The sequence below is a fragment of the Parus major genome, chromosome Z, assembly GCF_001522545.3.
Source record: "Parus major isolate Abel chromosome Z, Parus_major1.1, whole genome shotgun sequence".
NCBI classification, from domain to species: Eukaryota; Metazoa; Chordata; class Aves; order Passeriformes; family Paridae; genus Parus; species Parus major.
The window spans coordinates 40,408,781-40,428,775 of record NC_031799.1 but is presented as its reverse complement, the minus strand read 5'-3'; the positions used below and the strand labels follow the sequence as shown (position 1 = coordinate 40,428,775).

Genomic DNA, 19,995 nt, shown 5'->3' with positions numbered 1-19,995 from the left:
GTAAAAACTGGTAAAAGTTTCTTGGTTAGAGGAACAGCTTTAATAGGAGAAAGCATTGCCATGACACTGTCTTGGTAGTCCTAGACAGATAAAGTGCTGCTAGTCTTTAAAAAAAAGTCCTTGTTAAAGGATTATTGCAGTTCATGGTGGTCAGTAAATGTCAGGACATGTGACAAGTTGCTTCAGTGGCGTGTGATAATTTCATGGCAGTGTGGATCCTTACTCTTTCATAGTCAAAGTGAGTAATAACAGCAGACAATATCCATGCAATGTGAACATGTTGACTGTAATGATAGTGTTCAGTCAGTTTCAGATGTGCTGTCACTTAAACTTGAGCTAACTGGACACAACAGCACTACTGTTGCCACTGGGTAGTAAGGCTGACTGTTTTCAGTGCACCTGGCAGGATTTTTCGTTCTGCTTTACTTATTGCCATAGCAGACCTTCTCAGGCTGTATGGTGGCTTCAGCATCCCTTTTTCCTCTCTCTGTTCTGGAGCTGTGAGCTGTATCTGTTTCTGCCAGTGGAATTTATCTTCTACCTCTTCATCCTGGCACCAGTGCTTCATTAAAACCCCATTCAAGTGAGTGCTGGGCAGTTTTGAGATTGGGATGTTGATGTATGACTTCTCCACAGACCCTCATAGCTGACCATTTTTCCCCATTCCAATATCTCCTCTGACCTGGATACCCATCAATTACCTGTGCTTGGCCAGTGGTAATCTGGCATCTGCATGTCTGTTCAAGCACTTACCATGTTTTTGCTCCAGCCTTTCTGCTGTATGTCCTTGCTACATGTCTTTGTTTTTACTGAAGTCTGGTCCTAGTGCCTATGCCTGAAGTCCTTTGGAGAACTACTGACCTTCAGAATACCAATAGTTTTTATGCTAACTCAGCCTTAATTGTACTGAAGCTTCTCAGGAGCTTGCTCTGATTGAGCAAACAAAACACATTTTCTGAGGGTACCTAGAGAAAGTTACTGTATAGTTTTGCTACAGCAAAGAAGTATACATGTTGCTGTGTATGACAGCAGGGTGGTAAACACATTGTTATCTCCATTTCTCTGCCATTCTAAACATTTTTTAATCTTGGAGTTCCTTTTGGAGTTAAGGGTGCTTGCCTCCCTTCTGCTCTGCTTCAGTTCATGGAGCTTAAAACAGAATTTTTCAGTCTTCACACCTGCAGCCGTTTCACTTAGTGCCTTTCCTTACATTGCTAGCAATGTAATTTGTAAACTTCAATCCAGTTAAGTGAACATTTAAACAGATGTTTAAATCCCTCCATCCAGCCCTGCCTCATTATCATGTCTTTCACAGATTTGCCATCCTGTTTTCCATATGTATTGTTGTATACAAGCAGGCATGTGGGCATACCTGCACATAACTTGTCTGCAGATGCCTCTTTCATTTGACTGTACCCAGAAAGACGTGAACCATCACTTCAGGTCAGATAACACGTAGCATTAGCATAAACAGGTATGGTGATTCATATCAGCTATATGTACTGATAATGGAGAAGTCCTTATTTTTAATTCACTGGGAATGAGTGCTATGAGTGCTGATATGAATAACCTTCCACTGGTGCTGTTATCCACTAGTGCAGAACTGACAGAATTTTTTAGTACTGAAGCTGATCAATAACAGTTTTGCATGTAGCTCCATGTTTGCCAAGAGCATCTGTATCATTTGGTGACACAAGTTAATGGGTTCTGTTTCAGGATGGATGCAATTGGGTATTAGACACTTGCCCTGGCCTATGCAATTAATTTCCTCTCCCTCTTCACTGTTCATGACCGAATTAACTTGGAGTCTAGAACCGGTCTAGCTGAAAGTAACCTGCAAAACCCCCACAACAGTTTTTTCTGTGTTATTCTTCAGCCGAGTGCCACACACATCATGCACTTCATGGCAACTTGGCAAAGGTGATGCAGTCTGAATGGCTCTGCTGTCCTCAGATCTCTACACATACTGCCAGAATTTTGTCCTATGTGTGGCATAAGACAAAGATGGTAATTTATATTCCCTGTTGGTGTTTGGTTCTTACAGGTTTGATGATAACCTTTTAGTTAGGGGAGGGAAAACTAATGGGTTTAGGAAAGTCTGGATTTTTTTAATGGACTGCTGTCTGCTCAGACAAGGTATAGTTAGCCCTTCGTGATGCCAAGAGTTACAACAAAGTGCACTATACATTTTTTCACATATCCTTTTCATTGCTGATCTTCTTGCCAGTATTTAGCTATCATAACAAACTAGTAGATACTAGAGCATGAATTTCCTTATGGTGGGAAATAACATATCTATATAAGTATTTACTGTATAAGTAATAAATTTTTTTTTCCCATGGTTTTAAAAAGCAAAGTAGAAATAAAGCATTAACATTTTCATAAAAGTAAACATACTTTTTGAGTGGCAAACAGCCTAAGGAATCTTGTACAAAAAGTCACACACAATTAAAATTCCAAGACTTCCATTTGGATTTGGAAATGGAGAATGAAATTTGACTCCTATTGGAATCAATAGGAAATTAGTGAAGTCAGATTTCATATATGGGGAAGTTTTTAAAATCAACTCTGTAAACCATTCCTAGGAAAATAAGATATGAACAAAATAAAAATAAAATACTCAAAAAACCAATCAAAACCAAAAAATAGATGCCTTATTACAATGTAGAAAAGAACACTATTGAATTATTAAATGCATTTAATGAATGAGAACCAGAAAGATGCTAGGTTAACAAGTAAGTAAGTGACTGGCTTTCAATCTGAAGAAGCCAGCAAAAAACATTGTTGCATAATTTGTCAGTGAATTAGGTTGCTATTTGCTTTCTCCTCCAAATCACAGGTTCTTCTGGTTGCTTAAAATAGAAACACTTGGAGACACATGGACATTAATGCATATAAGCCCATGAGAAACATAATTTCCATCAGTTTAAATGAATCATGGGACCATGTTATGGGCCTTTCACTACATTATTCACAATCTGATACATTTTGTACACCATGCCACAGTTTGTGGACACAAAAGAAAATGTGACTGGGATGTATTTCTTAGGGCAGTGTCCCTCTCTAGGGTCAGGCTCCAGCTACAGTGTGACTCCTGGTGGAAGCTTGGGACAGGGAGAAAGAATTAAAAACATAGAAACCCAGGATCATTTAGGTTGGAAAAGACCTGTTATATACCAAGGTCTGCATTGAGTGCAGGCAGCCAAACAGACTTTGGGAGAGCAGAGCTTTATGTTGTCTGGTTTTTAGGATATACAGTTCTGTTACATTGATGCTAATTCTCTAATTTCAGTGTCTGGCTGAAAGAAAGAATTAATTAAAATTTGGGGGTTTGCAAGAGTTGATTTAGTGTTGGTTTGTAGATTTTAATGCACTTCCTTGTCTGATCCTTCCTCACAAAACTCAGTGTCGTGTTCAGATTTGGGTATTATCTCAGATCCGTCTTTTCTGTGAACTTTTGTAGTGTGTTGACTTTTAACAGTTGGCTCTCAGGAACTACTAATGGAGCAGAAGGAATCATAAGTTTCATTTGCTTCCAAATATTTCATGTCATGTTTCAATGGGTGAACATGTCTTAAGACAAAATGGTTTCAGTATTTCCAACTAACAGAAAAAACAGCATCCTGAATATTGTTTAGGGTCAGCTTCTGGTTCAAAATAAAAGCATCTGCATAAAAATTTGTAAGCATATTTGAGACTTTAATTTTATATTCCACGGTGTAATCTAAGTTGAAAGTTGATGATTAATGATTAATAATAACTGATCTTGAATAGTAACACATTCAACAGTACTGTTTTCCAGACGAATAATTTGCAAAACCACAGATTATTCTCCCATCTCCTGGTGCAGCCCACCCTTAGCAATAATGTTGCCACGGAAACAGCAAAACTCTGATCCAGTGAAAGAAAAGGGGTGAGGATGAAAGGGAGATGGGGGCAATTTATTTTATTTTTTTTTAATAAATTAACTAGAAGTTTTTAGAATACTTTTGGTTTCAGGTTGGGTTTTTTGGAGGAAGGGAATGTTTCTTGGATTTTGGTTGTGTGATTGGTTTTTCTTCTATGGTTAAACCACCCTTTACCTACAGGCCTTCAGGTTTTTTTACATAGGACAGTAAGCTGAGGTTGGACTCCAACACCCATTAGGGAAAAAAAAGTTCCAAGTGATGTGAACCCAGACTATGCTTTGATTCCTGAAAAATGTTTTAAAGTAGAAGTATATAGTCCTGGAACTGAGAGGAAGTTCAGTGCCTTTCAATAATTCTTGCAGCTATGGTATGAGCCGCCCTTGAAATCACAATAGGATGTAACTGAGGTTTGTGTGCAGGTAGATCAGAGAAACAGAGGAATACAGAGTATGATATATTATATACATCAGAACATATAGAATTGTTTAGAATTTATTGTTTTTTAAAAGCTACATACTTCATAAGAAGATTAGATTGTAATGCCTTTTAGCTTACCCTGATGTTATCTTGCTTTTCAGTTAATTACATCATCTGAGGTTGCCTCATATAAAGAAAGCTGGATTAGCCTGATTAATAAATACATGGTAAGGGATTTCTGATATATGTTTATCTCGTGTTGTGCAAAGAATGCTGATATTTTTCCTTCTTAATTATCAAAAGAAGAAATGTCCCCACAGGATATTAGAAATCTTTGTACTATAGACATGCTACCTTTTTATTTCAGAAATTGACCATTTGTTAATATTGAAGATTGAACAAGAATATTTACTAAAGCAGATCATTAACACTTGTGTCCATCATATTACAACGTGAGAAATAGCATCCTATTTGCTGATGGCTTAATGTTACATCACAGTAACAGAAATTGTTTAGGACTTGTCATAAAGAGGAATGTTAACTGTGATGCCCTATGGCTACTTTTTGTGTACTTAGCAACATCTGTATTTATGTTTGTCTGACATAATACAGTGTTTCTTATAAGTTAGCTAAGCCAAATTCAGTTTGAAGGGTTTTTTGGTCCAAAGTCAACGTCCTTCTCATTTGTCTTATATTCAGTTTAGTCAACAAGGAATTTTGCTGCTACCAGGCAATAACTCTATAAATGCAAGTTTCAGCAGAATTTCAACATTTTCTAGCACTTATTTGTACAGAGTACATACTTGACCACAGTGTGCTACTGGAATGAGGTATTTTTGATGACCCTGATTATATGATTAATATTTCTCTGAATATGATCGCTGAAAGTCACCTGATTTGCATTCTGGAGAGTTTCTTACTATAGGCTGGGGAACATTGTGGTATTCCCTGTGTTTCCTCTTTATGGTGATCACATCATCCTACCTGATTTGGCTTTTGTATTGGCAATGTCTCCTACATTTGCAGCAACTTAAAACCATTTAAACCTCAGCAAAATGTAGTTTCTCCCTCTGATCATGCCCCCAGCAAAATTTCTCTTCTTACTCTTTGTGGTTAATAAAAATTAGTAGCTTCTGAAATACAGGCTGCAGAGGTAGTTTAGATGCAGAAGGAGTAAGGTGGCAGCTAAGAATAAGCCCATAAGAACTGCTTGGAGGAAGAAAAGGAGGAGCAGTAACATGAAACAAGAACTGAATTAGGGTGAGAAGGGTATCCATGAGAAAACAGAGATGAAAAAAACAACAGAAAAAAAAATCAAAAAAGAAGAATGGTCCAAGATGCCCAAATTACCACTAGTTTGTAAGAAATTCTGTATTTTGTCAGAGGCAGTGTACACCCCTCACTGTGTATATATTTCTAGGATTATATATTATTTTTCACTTACTGACATTGAATTTCCACCTGCCGTTTTATTACTGGGTTGACAAAGAACTAATTGTTCCATGGCCATTTATTAATCATGTTGTAGTGTCTGGCTCACAGACCTGCAAAAAGAAAAAAAGAGGAAAAGAAGCAAAAGCTCATTTTTAACTTGGATCCACTTTATGTGCTGACTTAACATAGGCAGCAAATAGAAGTAAGAAAGAAATAATGCTCTGAATGTCTTGCTGTCTCGCTATGATAATAGCAGCAACAAGCTTGTTTAAGGCAGGCATGGTAAAGTCAGTGTGCAAACTCCAGACACAGTGCTGGAAATGCAGAAGACATTTTAAATGCTCTGGCAATAGCTAGAATGAGCTAGATCCTAATTTAAATTGCAGTTTATGCCTATTACACAATCTCCTAATTTCATTCATTATTTTGTGGAGTTGGATTTGAACCTGCTGCCTGCAGGGCAAAATTATGTACTGTTTCAAGTCCCAGGAACTATAAAAGGCAAGTTTTTGAGATGTTCAGGTCTCCTACCCGAGGACTGGATTTGTTGTAAGGGAGGCAGATTCCCAATCAGACACTGAAATGGGCACTGGATTTTAAGCACTGGGCAATTCAGTGGTGTCTACTCCTCTGCATTGTCTAATGTCAGATTTGCAGGAGAGCTCTGCAATGGATGACTTGGAAGCATTTCTCTGTCCAGTGAAAGTTTCAAAAATTAGACCTTTTGCTGCTCTGGGAAGCTTTTATCCTCTAGCTTTTCCTTTGCCTACCATTCCCTGGAGTGATGATCATACTGCTTTTTATATATCTACTGTGCTAACAGGATAAATAAGGGAGAAATAAGTATATGCAATTTTTTTTCAAGGACAGCTTTGAGGTTTTTTTGTGGTTATTTTTATGGGGGGTTTTGTTGGTTGGTTGGGTTTTTTGTTTGGGGTTTGTTTGTTTGTTTGTTGCGGGGTTTTTTGTTTGTTTGTTTTGATTTGATTTTCTCAGAGGTCTCTGAAGACAAACCCGCAAAATCTGTGAATCTGCGGGCGCACAGAGAGCAATCGAATATCAAACGAAATGTGCACATTCATGTTCCTATCCTGGATGTAAATGAATTGGCTGAATGAATACAGTCGGGGAGAAACACAGATCTGACTCCACCGTTTTCCTCACCTGCTACTCCTGTAGACACCCCAGGCATTTCTCTGACATCACCCTGTCTTCCACGGGGGCTTCGCGACCCACTCCCGCCTGCTGACACGCCGGCTTCATTTTCTGGTGTTGCAGCAAAAAAGGTGCCGCCTGTGCTGGAAATGGGATCTTCCACTATTTAGCAAGGCTTTGCTGAATGAGTCATCAAAGCCGGCTGGTATTGGCTGGGCTGGTGAGCACCCAAGGGATTGCCTGGCAGAGGCTGCGAGGCCTCGCTTCATTCACAGAAATGTGGGGATGCTAGCCAGCCCTTTCATTCACACGCGCAGCATCTCATTCACATTTTGCAGTCCTTCTGGCCGCTTCTAATGAGGAGAGCCGTTCGGGAGCAGTAGGGTTTTCTGGGCAGTAGAGACACGTAAAAATAGGCTATGGTGTGTATATTTGCTGTTGCTGTGCTAGGAGGATGACGAGAGGAATGAATGCTGTGAGGATGCTGTAGCAGGTTTGCAGTGTGGTGATGAAAGGCTGTTCTGCAGATCAGTAGAAAACTGCTTTACATTGACTAGGACATTGCCATTATTCATCACTGCTGGGATAAGAGGTGCTGACTTAATTCAGTATGTCATGAATATACTAATTAAATACCTGTATTTAAGCCGGCTGTTTCACTGTATTTGCAGTTCGTATACTGCAGCCTTTAGTCGTGGGAGAAGGAAAGAATTCCATAGGCTTTTTTCATTTAAGTTGTGCTGCAGTTAGTAATTTATTTTAAAAATTACTTTGCCTTATGCAACTTCTCAGGTCTGAATTTGTTTATAATGCAGTGTATTGTCCTACATCCGAAAAATGTTTTGCAAAGCAGATTGATTTATAGGAAAAAGCCATATGGCTTGTGATGGGCATTGTGTATCACAATGCTGTACACATTTGGACGTTTAAATAAATTGCAGGAGAAATGAAATACCTATTTTCTGCATGTTTTGCTACTTCTCCAGATCAAGTGTTTGTGACTGACATTTATGCTTAATAAAGGCTCTTCTTTTCCTTTACCTTTTTTTTTTCCTTTTTTTTTTTTTTTTTTTTTTTCACTGCAGGATGTCAGTTTGCTGCTACCTGGACTTTTTAATATTCTTTCAGGGCTTTTTGGGTTTTTCAGAATTAAACCAAACATTCCAGTGAATTGAAGATCCTCTTCATGTTTTTCTACGGAGTGAATATCAGTTGTGAAAGAAAAAACATCACTTAAGCCTGTTGTCGGACATCAGAAAATACTTTTCTTCACACATAGGTACTTATGTAATTCCTGCATTAAAATAGAATGTTCTTGTCAAGTAACAGGAAAGAAGGATTTCTTTCTGTATCAAAATTTGAATTTAACAGTTTCTGTGAGGGATAGCATTGAAAAAAAAGGCACTGTTAGGCTGCTTTTGTGGAAAAAATGTATATATTCTCTAGTTCTGTTCATCTGTTCTGAAAACCTTTAAGGTGTCTGTGTTCTGCTGCAGGGGCAGGAGAGGGGGACTATATGTATGCAAATATTATCTAGATATTTTCTATCTAATTGTGATTTCTTTATAGATTCACAAATGTGTGAGATGGAAGGACATTTTAACAGATGAACAAACTGTGGTGTTTCATAAAGGCTTTTAATTCAGTTCTAAAGGTAATTGCCTTTGGTACTAAAAGGGTGGTGGGAGGGGATAGGAATTAAAGGTTGGGAGGAAGTATCTGTTTGAGAAGATAGGAAAAGGGAATTTGAGAATTGATTGGTGCTAGTGTGCTGTAAGTGGGTGGATGTGGGTTTTTTTTTCCTTCTCTCTCCTTTTTTTTTGGCTACAGGAAGTGATTTGCAGTGTTCACAGCCTTTTGTTGAAAAGGGTCCTTCTCATTTGTGTGAGTCATGCTTTTGCTGTGAGCGAGTTGGCAGCTCTAAGCAGGACTGGGATCTCAGTCACAGAAAACTGTTACTTCACCCAACCTTAACAGGGAACCAAAAGAAATTTCTTTAAAATATACATTTTTTAGTTTTTCCTTATACTCTTTTTTTTTTTTTACCCTAAACTCTTTTTAACCCTCCGTGTCGTTATGAATTGCTTGCTATGTTAGTACAGGCATCTCCTGCATTGGCATCAGATTTGCCAGAACATATGCAGGAAAGCAGATAGAAGGGCATGCTTCAACGTACCAAGTATAACCGCTTCAGGAATGATTCTGTGACATCTGTTGATGATCTTATTCACAATTTGCCCATGAACAGCAAGGTCTCAGCAGTTTCTACAACTTCAGCTTCACCTTCATACCTGGTCTCACCAGAGCGTCTCCGCAAGGACCAAGAAGATGGACCCACCACCCTGTGTACCCTCCTCCATAAAGTGTCCCACTTGAAACTCTCTAGCACGGGCAGCCTTTTGGGTATCAAAAACCTCTCCTCTGCAGTAAAGGAGCTTGCTGTCTCCAAATTGCAGGGAAGCTCGAGTGCTTCTAGTTCAGCAGCAGGGGCTTCAGACAACACATGTAACCTTGTCTCTGCCACTTCGTGTTCTCAGCAGGACGTGAGCAAGATGAGTATGGGGAAAAAAGCATGGTCAGAGGAAATGCACCTGGGAAGTGAAGATTGGAATCAAAGTAGCAGTTTTGTCAATAAATCCTCTCGAGGATGGCTGCACTCAAGTGAGAAGATCCTGGGACCTGGTGTGACGTACATTGTGAAGGTTAGTCTGTCTTATTCCATTCTCTGTTTTTATCAGTGAAAAATTCTCTGCTGGTTTTGCTGACAGGATAGTCAGGCTGAAAAGATCTCTATTTGTATTTCTTTTTTTTTTTTTTTTTTGGTGCATAATACATGAAATGTAAATGCAGGAAGGAAGGGTTGGGAAGCTGTGTTAATTAGTTACATTAAAGCAAACCTGCAAATATTGTTCTACAGCTGTATAAAAATCTTGTTCCTAAGCTAAAAGCTGATTTGATGTGGGTTTTGTAGCCTTCTTCTGAATTTAGGTTTTTAGTGTTATCTAGCATACTGTATATATCTTGGATACGTAGGCTTTCAATATGTCTGGTGCAATATACAGGAGGAAAGAAAGACTCCTTGATGTGAGAACTGTTAATCATGCATGAATTTTTCAGTTTTAAAAACCTCTAAGGGCAAGTGTTTTTTAAAGTGAAATGATATTTGAAATCTTAGAGCAGTAAGGCAGAGAGCACAGTTCTTATTCTGTTTCACAATTAGAAATAATGTTGTGGGTAGAGCAGGAAAATGCAGCTTGTTTTACATAATGAGCATTCAACCACCTTAAATGTTATTGCTCTTTTCAGTTCATTGATACAGTGTGTCAGGAGCAGAGGACCTTAAGTTTACAGGATAAACTTAATGTTTCCGTATTCTTTGAAAATATTTTGAAACCACCTGTTAAAGCAGAGCCTTCAAGATAAGTGTATGTGCAATGTTTTTTGTGGTTAGGTAAGAGTCTGGTAGCACCTTTCAGCATAGTGTGCAGGAAGTGTAAAAATAACATTATTGTCCAGAATTCATTCTTTGGTTGCCATGCTTCATTAGGGAAGAAGCTTTTGTATCTTAAGTGTTAAAACTCTTTTGCAGCAGGCTATTAATATTACAGGTCTATTTTTAGTGTCATCTTATTTTTGGTGAAAGAGTCACAGGTTACTTTATTTCAGGATGCTTTAAAACTGAGTGGCACCCTTGTTACTTAACTCTCACTGCTTTTTCTCAAGTCTCATTATCAAAAGCAGAGTGCATATTTAGCTGTTGGGGACTAGGAAGCAGTTTTCATTTCTTTGTGTTAGTAGTGATAATAGATTTAGCAGGTGGTGGTAGATTGAGTAAGTTGGCCAATTCAGAGCACTATTGAAATTGTACTGTCTTTTTTTACTACTGTGAAATTTACTGGAACTACAAAGGAGTCAGTGCTACTTTTCAAGCCACAAACTGCTGCTCTGTTACTCTTCAAGAAGTGTCTCAATAAAAATAACCTACTGATGCTAGACATAGTGGTGTTGAGACTGGTGTTCTCTTGCACAGAAATACTCTGGTTAACAGAAGGCCATTTACCATTTTCACATTTTAGCTCAGGGGACTCAACTATTTTACTTTTTATTTTGCTTAGGATAGTATAAGCCAAATAATGACTGTGGGAATACACTTCTGCTGTTAGTTTTACCTGAAGTTACCACTATGATTCAGAACAAACACAGCATTCAATTTCTTAATCCTTTCAGTAGTTGACCTACTATATGCTAGAGGAAGCTGATATCTTAGAATTGAAAAAAGAATTAAAGTGATACAGAAGTGGACTAACATTTGCAGTTAGTAATTCACCCATACCTAACAGAGATATTAGAACAAATACTTAATTAATGCAGTTGATGTTTGGTACATGAAAGTATATCTATACACACTATATATCAGAATTTTCTAAATCAACCCAACAACTTACTTTTAGGTGTTTGTTAGTAGTTTGTTAGTCATTAAAATGTATGGAATCTAGTTTACTGTTTCTGCTAAAAAAATAGGACGATTACTTTAATTTCATGGTTTCTGATATAAGAATCACAGAACACTGCTCTAAATGTAAAAACAAAGATTGAAAGGAAATACCAAAATAAGTGGTTAATGAATGAATGAAAATATACTGGTCCTGATTAGTTCCTAATTTGCTTGCTTATTAACCATCTCAGTTTTCCTTGGCAACTGCAGCATTCATATGGGTAAGAATAGAAGTACAGTTCCCAAATCCTTAAACATTGTTTGCTACCAAGGCTTTTATCCAATCAGACCATCAAATGAATACACAGATAATGTATACTGGGGGGAAACATTCCTTGGATACCTCATGGCTATACTGACTATCTGGGGGACTCATACCATGTTTAATTAGTACCATTTGCCTTTTAGAAAATTTCATATGCCATTTATTAAATGAGATTGAGAAAAAAAATCAGATTTGTTGTTAACCAGCAAAGTTTTTTTGGGGTTTTTTTTTTTTTTTTTTGGTGCAAATGTGCACTTGGTTACAATTTTCTCATTAATCCACATTTAAAACAGAAAATTAGTCATGGTACAGGGTTAATTGTAACTACTGGGCAGGCTGATAGCTCACATTGAAATCTTCTGAAGTAAGAGACACAAAATTCCAAAATTCCTATGTGTAATGTATGAAAAATCTGAAACTTCACTGCTTTTCCTATATTTTCATATATTACTCATTTTTAAGATGGGCAGTGTAACTCTAATGCTTAAAAAGTTTGCTTAAAATGGTTAACTGTAGCTATATTCTGATCTCTGTGATCTGCTGCAATGGAATTGTTTTCCTTTCACATAAAAGTGCTGGCACTTTCTACATTTTTTCCTCTCCTCACAGTGGATTTCTTGTTGCATTTTTGTATATTATAACAAAAATTTTCACAAAAACAACCCCAAAAAATTTTCCTAACACATTAGACAATGACCATAATCATATTGGGGACATAAAGTAGTCAGGTACTGACATCTCACTTAATACTACTGCTGGACTGCTTAACAAATAATGAATTAATTTTAAAAAAAAAAAAAAAAAAAAAAAAGGGAAGACATTTTCTGTGCTGGATATCCTTAAAGAGTTCAGTGGTTTCCCTATAGTGGGACTTATTACTACAGGGTGGGGATTATAAAAATTCATGTAAGAAAAACAAAGGTATAGAATAAAAAAAGTGTAAAAAAAATCTGAATAATATAACAACAGTTAAATGTTTCAATGTAATCTGTTGTTTCCAATGATAAATATCTACTGATGAGTACCACTGGGTAATGTTATAGACATTTTGGAGTTTGTTTTATTTAAATAAGAGCACAACAGTCTAGAGGCAAATGCATTTCTGTCTTCAGGTAACTCGTGGCTGGATTTTGTAACAAGTGTCAATGTAACACTTGTAACAGTTCAAAAGCAAATAAAAAATACTGTATAATTTTATATATCTATATGAAGTGTATCTGGAAAAGCCAGTAAGGTCTAAAGCCAACACAGTAGTATAAAACAGACCTGGGTGAATCTAGTGTTAATAAACAGATAGAAATACAGTATCTGAGAGAGAAAGGAAGGAAGAACTATATCATCCAAAAGAATCACTGCAATTCAGGCAAATAGTATTTCAGTAAAAAGGACATTAAAGTATTATTATTATTATTATTATTATTATTATTATTATTATTATTATTATTATTATTATTATTATTATTATTATTATTATTATTATAGCAAAGTATTCAAATAATAGAATCCTAACTGGAATTATTTATTTAACATTTTAACACTTCCATTTCTTTTGAGGGAAAAACAGCAGTTTATGTGTGATGTGGAAAACAGACATCATTGTGAAGCTGTTCAAACACATCACCAAGTAAAGGCTTCAGTTCTGCAAACATTCCTGCATGACACTGTTTACTGGGAGTATTCTCATTGAAATAATTGAGGCTACCTTTGTACACTGGAAGTTAAGTGTGTGCTTAGGGATGAGCTGAATTGCTGTGTGTCTTTAGTGGCTAACCCAGACTGCAAAGCACAGCCTTAAATGGAGCTAACAAAGTGGAAACTGCATCATATGTCACCTTCCCCTAGAAGACTTCAGGGCTCTTTGGAAGAATGTTTCTCTGTTTTGGTTTTTTTTTACTTTCTGTTTTAGCCAGAATTGATTTGCTCTCACTAAAAAAATAATATAAATAACATTACAGCAAAGCTTTCTCTTTTTTTTTTTTTTTTTTTTTTTTTTGATTAAATTTATCTTCTTTACAGAAAAAAAAATGTGTGCAAGTTTGTTTATGTTTCTTTTAATCAGATTTAATTTCAACTTTTGTCAGCCAAATTGAGGTAGTGCTGTTGGTTAATCACTGATCATTTGGCATGGCCTGACTAAAATCTTACTCAGTAGGATTTTATACATATAATTCTAATAAAAAAAAGCACGGTCCCAGAGTATCCTGTTTGTAATGAGGTTTACATGTTTAAGAAATGTGTTGTGTGTTTCAGTCATATGGTAATCATAGGGTAGAATACAGACTTTTTACTTCAGAGTCTGCTACCCTCAACCGAGGTACACAGTGTTAACAAAGACTAATGAAACTAGCTTATCACTATGTGTTTTAAAGCTGCATGCATGCAGATTAGGGGAGAGAGAATTTGGTGACAAAGACAGCATTGGTTTAAGTAATTAATCCCTCCTATTTTACCATATTCCTGAGAGATCAGTTAGTATCCTTTCCATTTTCCTTCACTGCTATTTGGACTATGAAAGAATGATACTGATACCTGTTGCTCTCTTGAAAACCTTTCTTTTGATCTTCATGGACCTGAACTCTGTGGGTCTGTTACACAGCCTAACAATAGGAAAAGAGCGTTTCTCACAGAAATTAGATCAGATTCTAGGAGCAGAAATCATACCATAGAGTCTTTAATTATAATATTATTCTAATTACATGAATCAAGTACTATTACTGTACATTTGTACATGTTCTGTAGAAAGCAAAGCATGTATTGATTTCAGAGTTGAAGGATTCAGCTGTCAACATGAATGTCTGTTCTCCAGTACATTTGGAGTGTTTGCATGGAGTTTTTTTGTTTAAAGCAAAAATTATATTCTTACAAGTTATTTATCCTGTTAGTTATGTATGTCCTACAGTTTTAAAATCCCTAGATGAATTTAGCTGGTCAGTGTGGGAGGTAAAATTGCATTCATGTAGAATTCCTTCTCTGATTTTCCTTGAAATTTGGATTGTTGGTTTCTTTTTTTGTCTTCCAACAATGTTTACAGTAAATATATTATGTGCCCAATGTAAATATCTGCCACTACAAAGACAAAGACTCATGGATGAATCAAGATCTTTGGGGAAAACTCATGCCCTTCTGTGCTGCTGGAGACAAGGCTCTCCTTTGTCCAGTGACATGGTGTTTTTCTCCCCTTGCCAAAGAGAAATCTTGTCTCCACTAACACAGCAGCTATACCTGGGCTGCAGCCTGGCTACATTTTACAGCTGAAGGTTCAAGTGAATGCACAAAGTATCAATATTACATTTTCTTGTTTACAATGAGAAAAAGCTTGGGTCTGCTTTTGTGTGGTGTCCGAGACAACCAGCCTTCCCAGATACTAATGCTGTTTCAAGGTGAGTTACCCCATGCGATGAAATTTCATAGAGGAAGAGGGTTCAGTATTGCTTCTCTGCAAGTCTACATATTCCCACAATATTAATTTCATTTGATCCCATATATTTATGACAAAATGTAATGCAGCTCTACCTTTGTCAGCTGCAGGCAGGTCTGAGGCAGAGCCTGTCCATTTGAGTTGTGATGGGAGTAATGATGGGGATTCAGTGCAAGCACATTTCCAGTCATCCCTTGTTTTCTGAAGGGATTAGGCACAATTCAGTAAGGGTAATCTAGAATGTTTATTTAATAAGTTAGATATTCCCCTTGGTTTTTCAAATAAATTTTCACAGGGCCAGGTGAGATTTCAGTCTCAAAACACTGAATCACAGTCCAAATCACAGCTAAAAGTTCAAATACTAAAAAAAGCATGTCTGAAATTAGACAGAAATGGCAACCAAAGCCATAAAAATTAAAAATAGACATGGCATAGGGTGACACAAAGAAAGAAATATGAGGTAGACAGAAAAAGCTGTCTAGGCTTTTTTTTTTTTTTTTTAACAGCATCATCACTCTGTATTTACTGATACAGGCATTCTTAATATTTTTTCATTTTTATTTCAGAATAAATCCTGAAGTAAGAGATATAAATTGAACAAATACTTTAAGAAACAAAGACAAAACCAAAAGAGAGCTATTTTATCTTAAGATGTTGTCAAAACTTGCTCAGCACCATTTCCAACCTTTGGATATGTTGTTTTACTGAGATGCCTTTATCTTCATTTTTGTCTCTTGCTAATTTAGGAATTACACAAGGGAGAGAATGTCTCATGGGACAACAATATCTTTCCTGACTGACATTTGACACTGCTTACCCAGGATAAAATAATTATAAGAAACAGAATTGTCTCTTTTTTTATAGACAAACTGTTTTCATGAACCACAGGACATTTTAAAACACCTGTAACTTCCCAAAGAGTTGGAATATTTCAGAAACACTACCTCTTTCACCAGATATGGTGGCCATATTTTGTCACCACATGTTGAATGCAGATTCCATAGTATTACTCACTTTTACTAACTTTTTTTTGTAAATTAATTGTGTAGAAAAGGTAAGCAGCAAGCAGTAAGTAACTGGAAAAATATTATGAACTCTCTCTTACAATATATTTATTTCTGCCAAGGAAAGAAACGATGGAAAAGATGGAAAGGCAAAGCTGCTTGATATAGGGCACAAGCTGGAAGCTGCAGGTGCCAGTTCTGAGCTGACCCTGGCCTTGGGAGTTTTGGGAGTGGTAGTAGAAAGCAGTCTCTAGTGAGCCTGCTTGGGGCCATTGAGGGTCTGGTGGTAGTCCCGGCGTCCCAGTGCTGCTCTGCCTCTTCATAGCCTTTGTGCTGCAAAGAAACCTTCCAGAGAGTTTTCATTATTTAAATCCAGCCTTGGAAATCTCTCCCCTTATCCCTTTTTTCTGCACAGTGGACGTCATCTTTTGGGCACTCTTACTGAGAACACAAGAAACTATATATTTAGCATAGGAGAGTTAAATATTGATAAATACTCAGCACAAAGATCTGGTTTAGTTGCTGAACTCTTTTGATGAAGACCAGAGATACATATGGCATTCATATAAAAAAGTGTTCCCTCTCCTTCCGTGCATGTTTTGGATTTTCAGTTTTAGCAGTGACAGGTCCTTCCTACATCACACCTCCAAATGCACAGTTTAGAAAGCAGAACAGCATATGCATTTCAGATACTTAACATCGTTTGTATTTGGCATAGTGGAAAAGCACCTGTTAGATCATCCGTCTTCTGAGTCTGTGCTTTAATGATACTCCTCATCAAGAAGTTCTACTTGCTAATGATTTTCTCTAATGACTGAGGAAGAACAAGTTCTTTAATAGCTAGATATATTTACAGTGTCCACATTTACAGTTTCAAATGTCTAATTATGATTTCCAACTATTGAAGCATATTGTTTTGGCTGCAGAAGCTTTTGTGTGTTTGTGTTAAAGGAATTCTGATGCAGAACATAAGCTGCTGGAACTAATCTGCATGTTGCTTTAAAGGGAAGTATATCTTAGTGGATATTCAAGGTAGCAGCAAAACAGTCTGGAAAGTGTTCACTGAATTAAAGTATGCAGCTGTGAAAATGAATCAATTCATCTGTGCTACTGCAGTGCATACTCTAAGTGGTTCATACTAGAATAATTGCATTCACTGTTATTATATTTTTTAAAAATTAAACCTAAAAAGTATAGAACTATAACTTGTGGGTTTTTTCCTCAAATGTAGCTTTATTTGAGGAAAATTTTTATTGGCCCATACAAAAAATTACAAAGAAATATAGAACGTGTTTGCCTTTACAATAATAGAATAAATCACTGCTCGGGTGAGCTTCTGATTCTAACATTCCTGAGGGTTTGCATGCAAGAATATTTATCTGTAAGATAAGAACATAAGAAATAGTATTCATGCAAAATTACTAATATGGGTTCTTTTTGGAAGTCCTGTGAAGTCTCTGTTCATTTAGCAACTCTACTAGATAAATATTTTTGGGCATGATGTGGGAAATCTTGTTTCATCCACCTGCAAGTAAAAAGTAAGAAAAAAGTGTTTTATTTGAAGATGTTTTGTTTTCAACCCCATTTGAGATGGAAATTAGAAAATTGTCAAAAGGAAAATTTGATTCTCAGTTACATCTTTCCTCTCCCTAGCAAGAAATGAGACCTCAGAGTTGACTTAAGAAATTGCTTTTCAAGATAAAATAAAGTATCTTCCTAGCTGAATCTTTTGCCTTTTTAAAGAATTTCTGAGTCCTTACTGTGGAGTTGATTGTGAGACGCTGCCAGAAAGCTTTCACAGGGTAAGACAATTCATAGAAAGGGTTGGCTATCATTTGCCACTTAAGAATTGTTAAACTGAATATATTGGGACATAATCTATTTTTGCTACAGAAACAAGATAGTGTAAAAGAAGAAATAGGAAGGTGTTGTCCAGAGTTGGAGGTATTCTTGGGAGAACTGTGTTCTCTCATCCATTGCTACAGAAGCAAACCACCTGTTTTCAAGAGGAATGAAATTGACAGTCATATCCATCATAATTTCTACTAGTATGAAAGCTCTGTTGGTTTACTTGTCTCATGGAGGATTTTGTGATGATAAATTTACACTGAGTGGTTGAGGCTTATCTGTAGTTGAACCCCAAAGGTTTTCTGTTCCTTTTCCACTCAATCAATCCTTACTTAGAGTTGTCCATCTGGATTGGAATATGCATTCTTTGAGGAGAAAAAAAACCTTTGGGGGAAATATTGATTCACTGTAAAGCTCTGTAGATGGTTACTTACTAGTATAAAAATTACCAACTGCAAAAGTATGCAAGCACAGAAGAAAGCCTTTCTGGTTTTCATGGCAGCATATGTTTATGACACATTTTTGGTGCTGGCTTCTGATAGTGTCTAAATATAGGGCTTTTTCCTCATTCAGAACAAGGCTGCCAGTGTTTCTTTCATGCAGAATTGCTGCTTCCACAACCAGGTATGCTGTTCTGCATATAGCAGGAAAGCACAGGGTAGAGGAGCAGACTGGGGGCTTTGGCATATTCTGATAGGACACGGTCATTAGGTGGCCCCAGATGTCTGAAGATACATCTTGCCCTAAGGGGAGGGAAGAGCAGGAAGCTATAGCATGGCTGGGAGAGCATGTTAGCTAAGCACCCATGTTAGCTAAGATTTTAATATGGTCTTATGTGATAGTTAAGCAGATGATTTAAAGGCAAATATATTTATATTCCAAACGATTCAAACTTTTCAGAGGACTGAAATCTCTAGCAGCCTACTTAAAACTCTGTGACTACTGCTTATACAAATTTATTTCTCTCTGAATATCTAGTCTTGGTTCTGCCCACAGCTTTTTCTAATATTATAACTTACTCTACATTAGAAATGTCACAGAACAAATTTTCCATTCCATTCTTCTGCTGAAGGTGGCTAGGTAAACTAGCATAAATCTGAATGGTTTAGTGCATGCAAGGCTTCTTTTAATTACACTGCTATCCAGCTGATGGTAGCCAGCATTTTCAAAGGCTGTTTTTAAATGCTCTTCAGCTCATCAAATGCTTTGTATTTTCAAAAACACCTGAAGTGAGAGGATGTCCTGCAGACTTTTGTGATGCCAGAGTTTGGGTGAAATGTTTGCCGTGATAATGGCAGGACAATGGTTCTTCACCTACCAGGAAAGGGTTTCTCTGATGTTTGACAACACCCTCTTAGCAATGGGCAGCTCTTAAGGTAAAAAAGAAAACAAACAAAGAAAAACCCCACAAAACAAAGAAGCAAAGCCCCACAAAACAATAGACAAACAAAAAAAACCCCCACAAAAACAAAGAAAAAAGGTGTTTGCACATTAGGGTGCAGGTCTTGCTAATCATCGAGTCCAGAAAGATTTACCAGATTCCCAGATCTATGTCACAGTTGGGTAGCTGAGCCACATGCTTGGGTTAATGACTAGTGTGATATTATAAGGGACTTTTACATTTACTTTTTTTTCAGTATGAATGGAGTACCTCTATATTTAAAATATTTCAAGTGTTAATTCAATCAAATAATATAAATAAAATTAATACAACTACACTATGGTTTCCATAGGAAGTAAAGAAGCAAATGTACGTTTTGATAAGCTATCTTGTTTGTACCCATGTCCTGCTGATTAGCAGAGTTAAGTAATTTTGTGGTGCATGTCTCAGTCAAACTACTAAGGTATTCAGGGTCATAAATATTCTTCTAAAGCACAATTTAAAAACTAGGAAACATTGTGGCAATTACTATTTTTCTTTAACTTAGGTAATTTTATTAAAGAGAACACGTTCTGATTACAGCTCCTTCTTAGACTTGGGGTTTTTATAATTTTTTTTAAAAATTTGAATTTTTTTCGTGGGTGTTTTTTTCCCCCCTGCTTCAGTGGTT

At 36.7% G+C, this 19,995-nt stretch overlaps 1 protein-coding gene across 5 annotated transcripts in view; it reads left to right on the top strand.

Moving 5' to 3' along the window:
- Positions 1–7,179: 7,179 nt before the first annotated feature.
- The window catches only part of SHC3 (SHC adaptor protein 3), a 59,085-nt gene continuing 46,269 nt past the window's right edge, over positions 7,180–19,995 (top strand). The window contains exons 1-4 of one of the 5 annotated variants that reach the window (XM_015653319.3): positions 7,180–7,336; positions 8,000–8,193; positions 8,484–8,568; positions 9,455–9,616. In XM_015653319.3, the coding sequence (XP_015508805.1) occupies positions 8,521–8,568; positions 9,455–9,616 (210 nt within the window). In that variant the 5' untranslated portion in view covers positions 7,180–7,336; positions 8,000–8,193; positions 8,484–8,520. Of the gene's footprint in view, positions 7,337–7,999; positions 8,194–8,483; positions 8,569–8,659; positions 9,617–19,995 lie in introns of those variants that run through there. The other 4 variants (XM_015653318.3, XM_015653321.2, XM_015653320.2 and 1 more) reach the window with 4 other exon arrangements.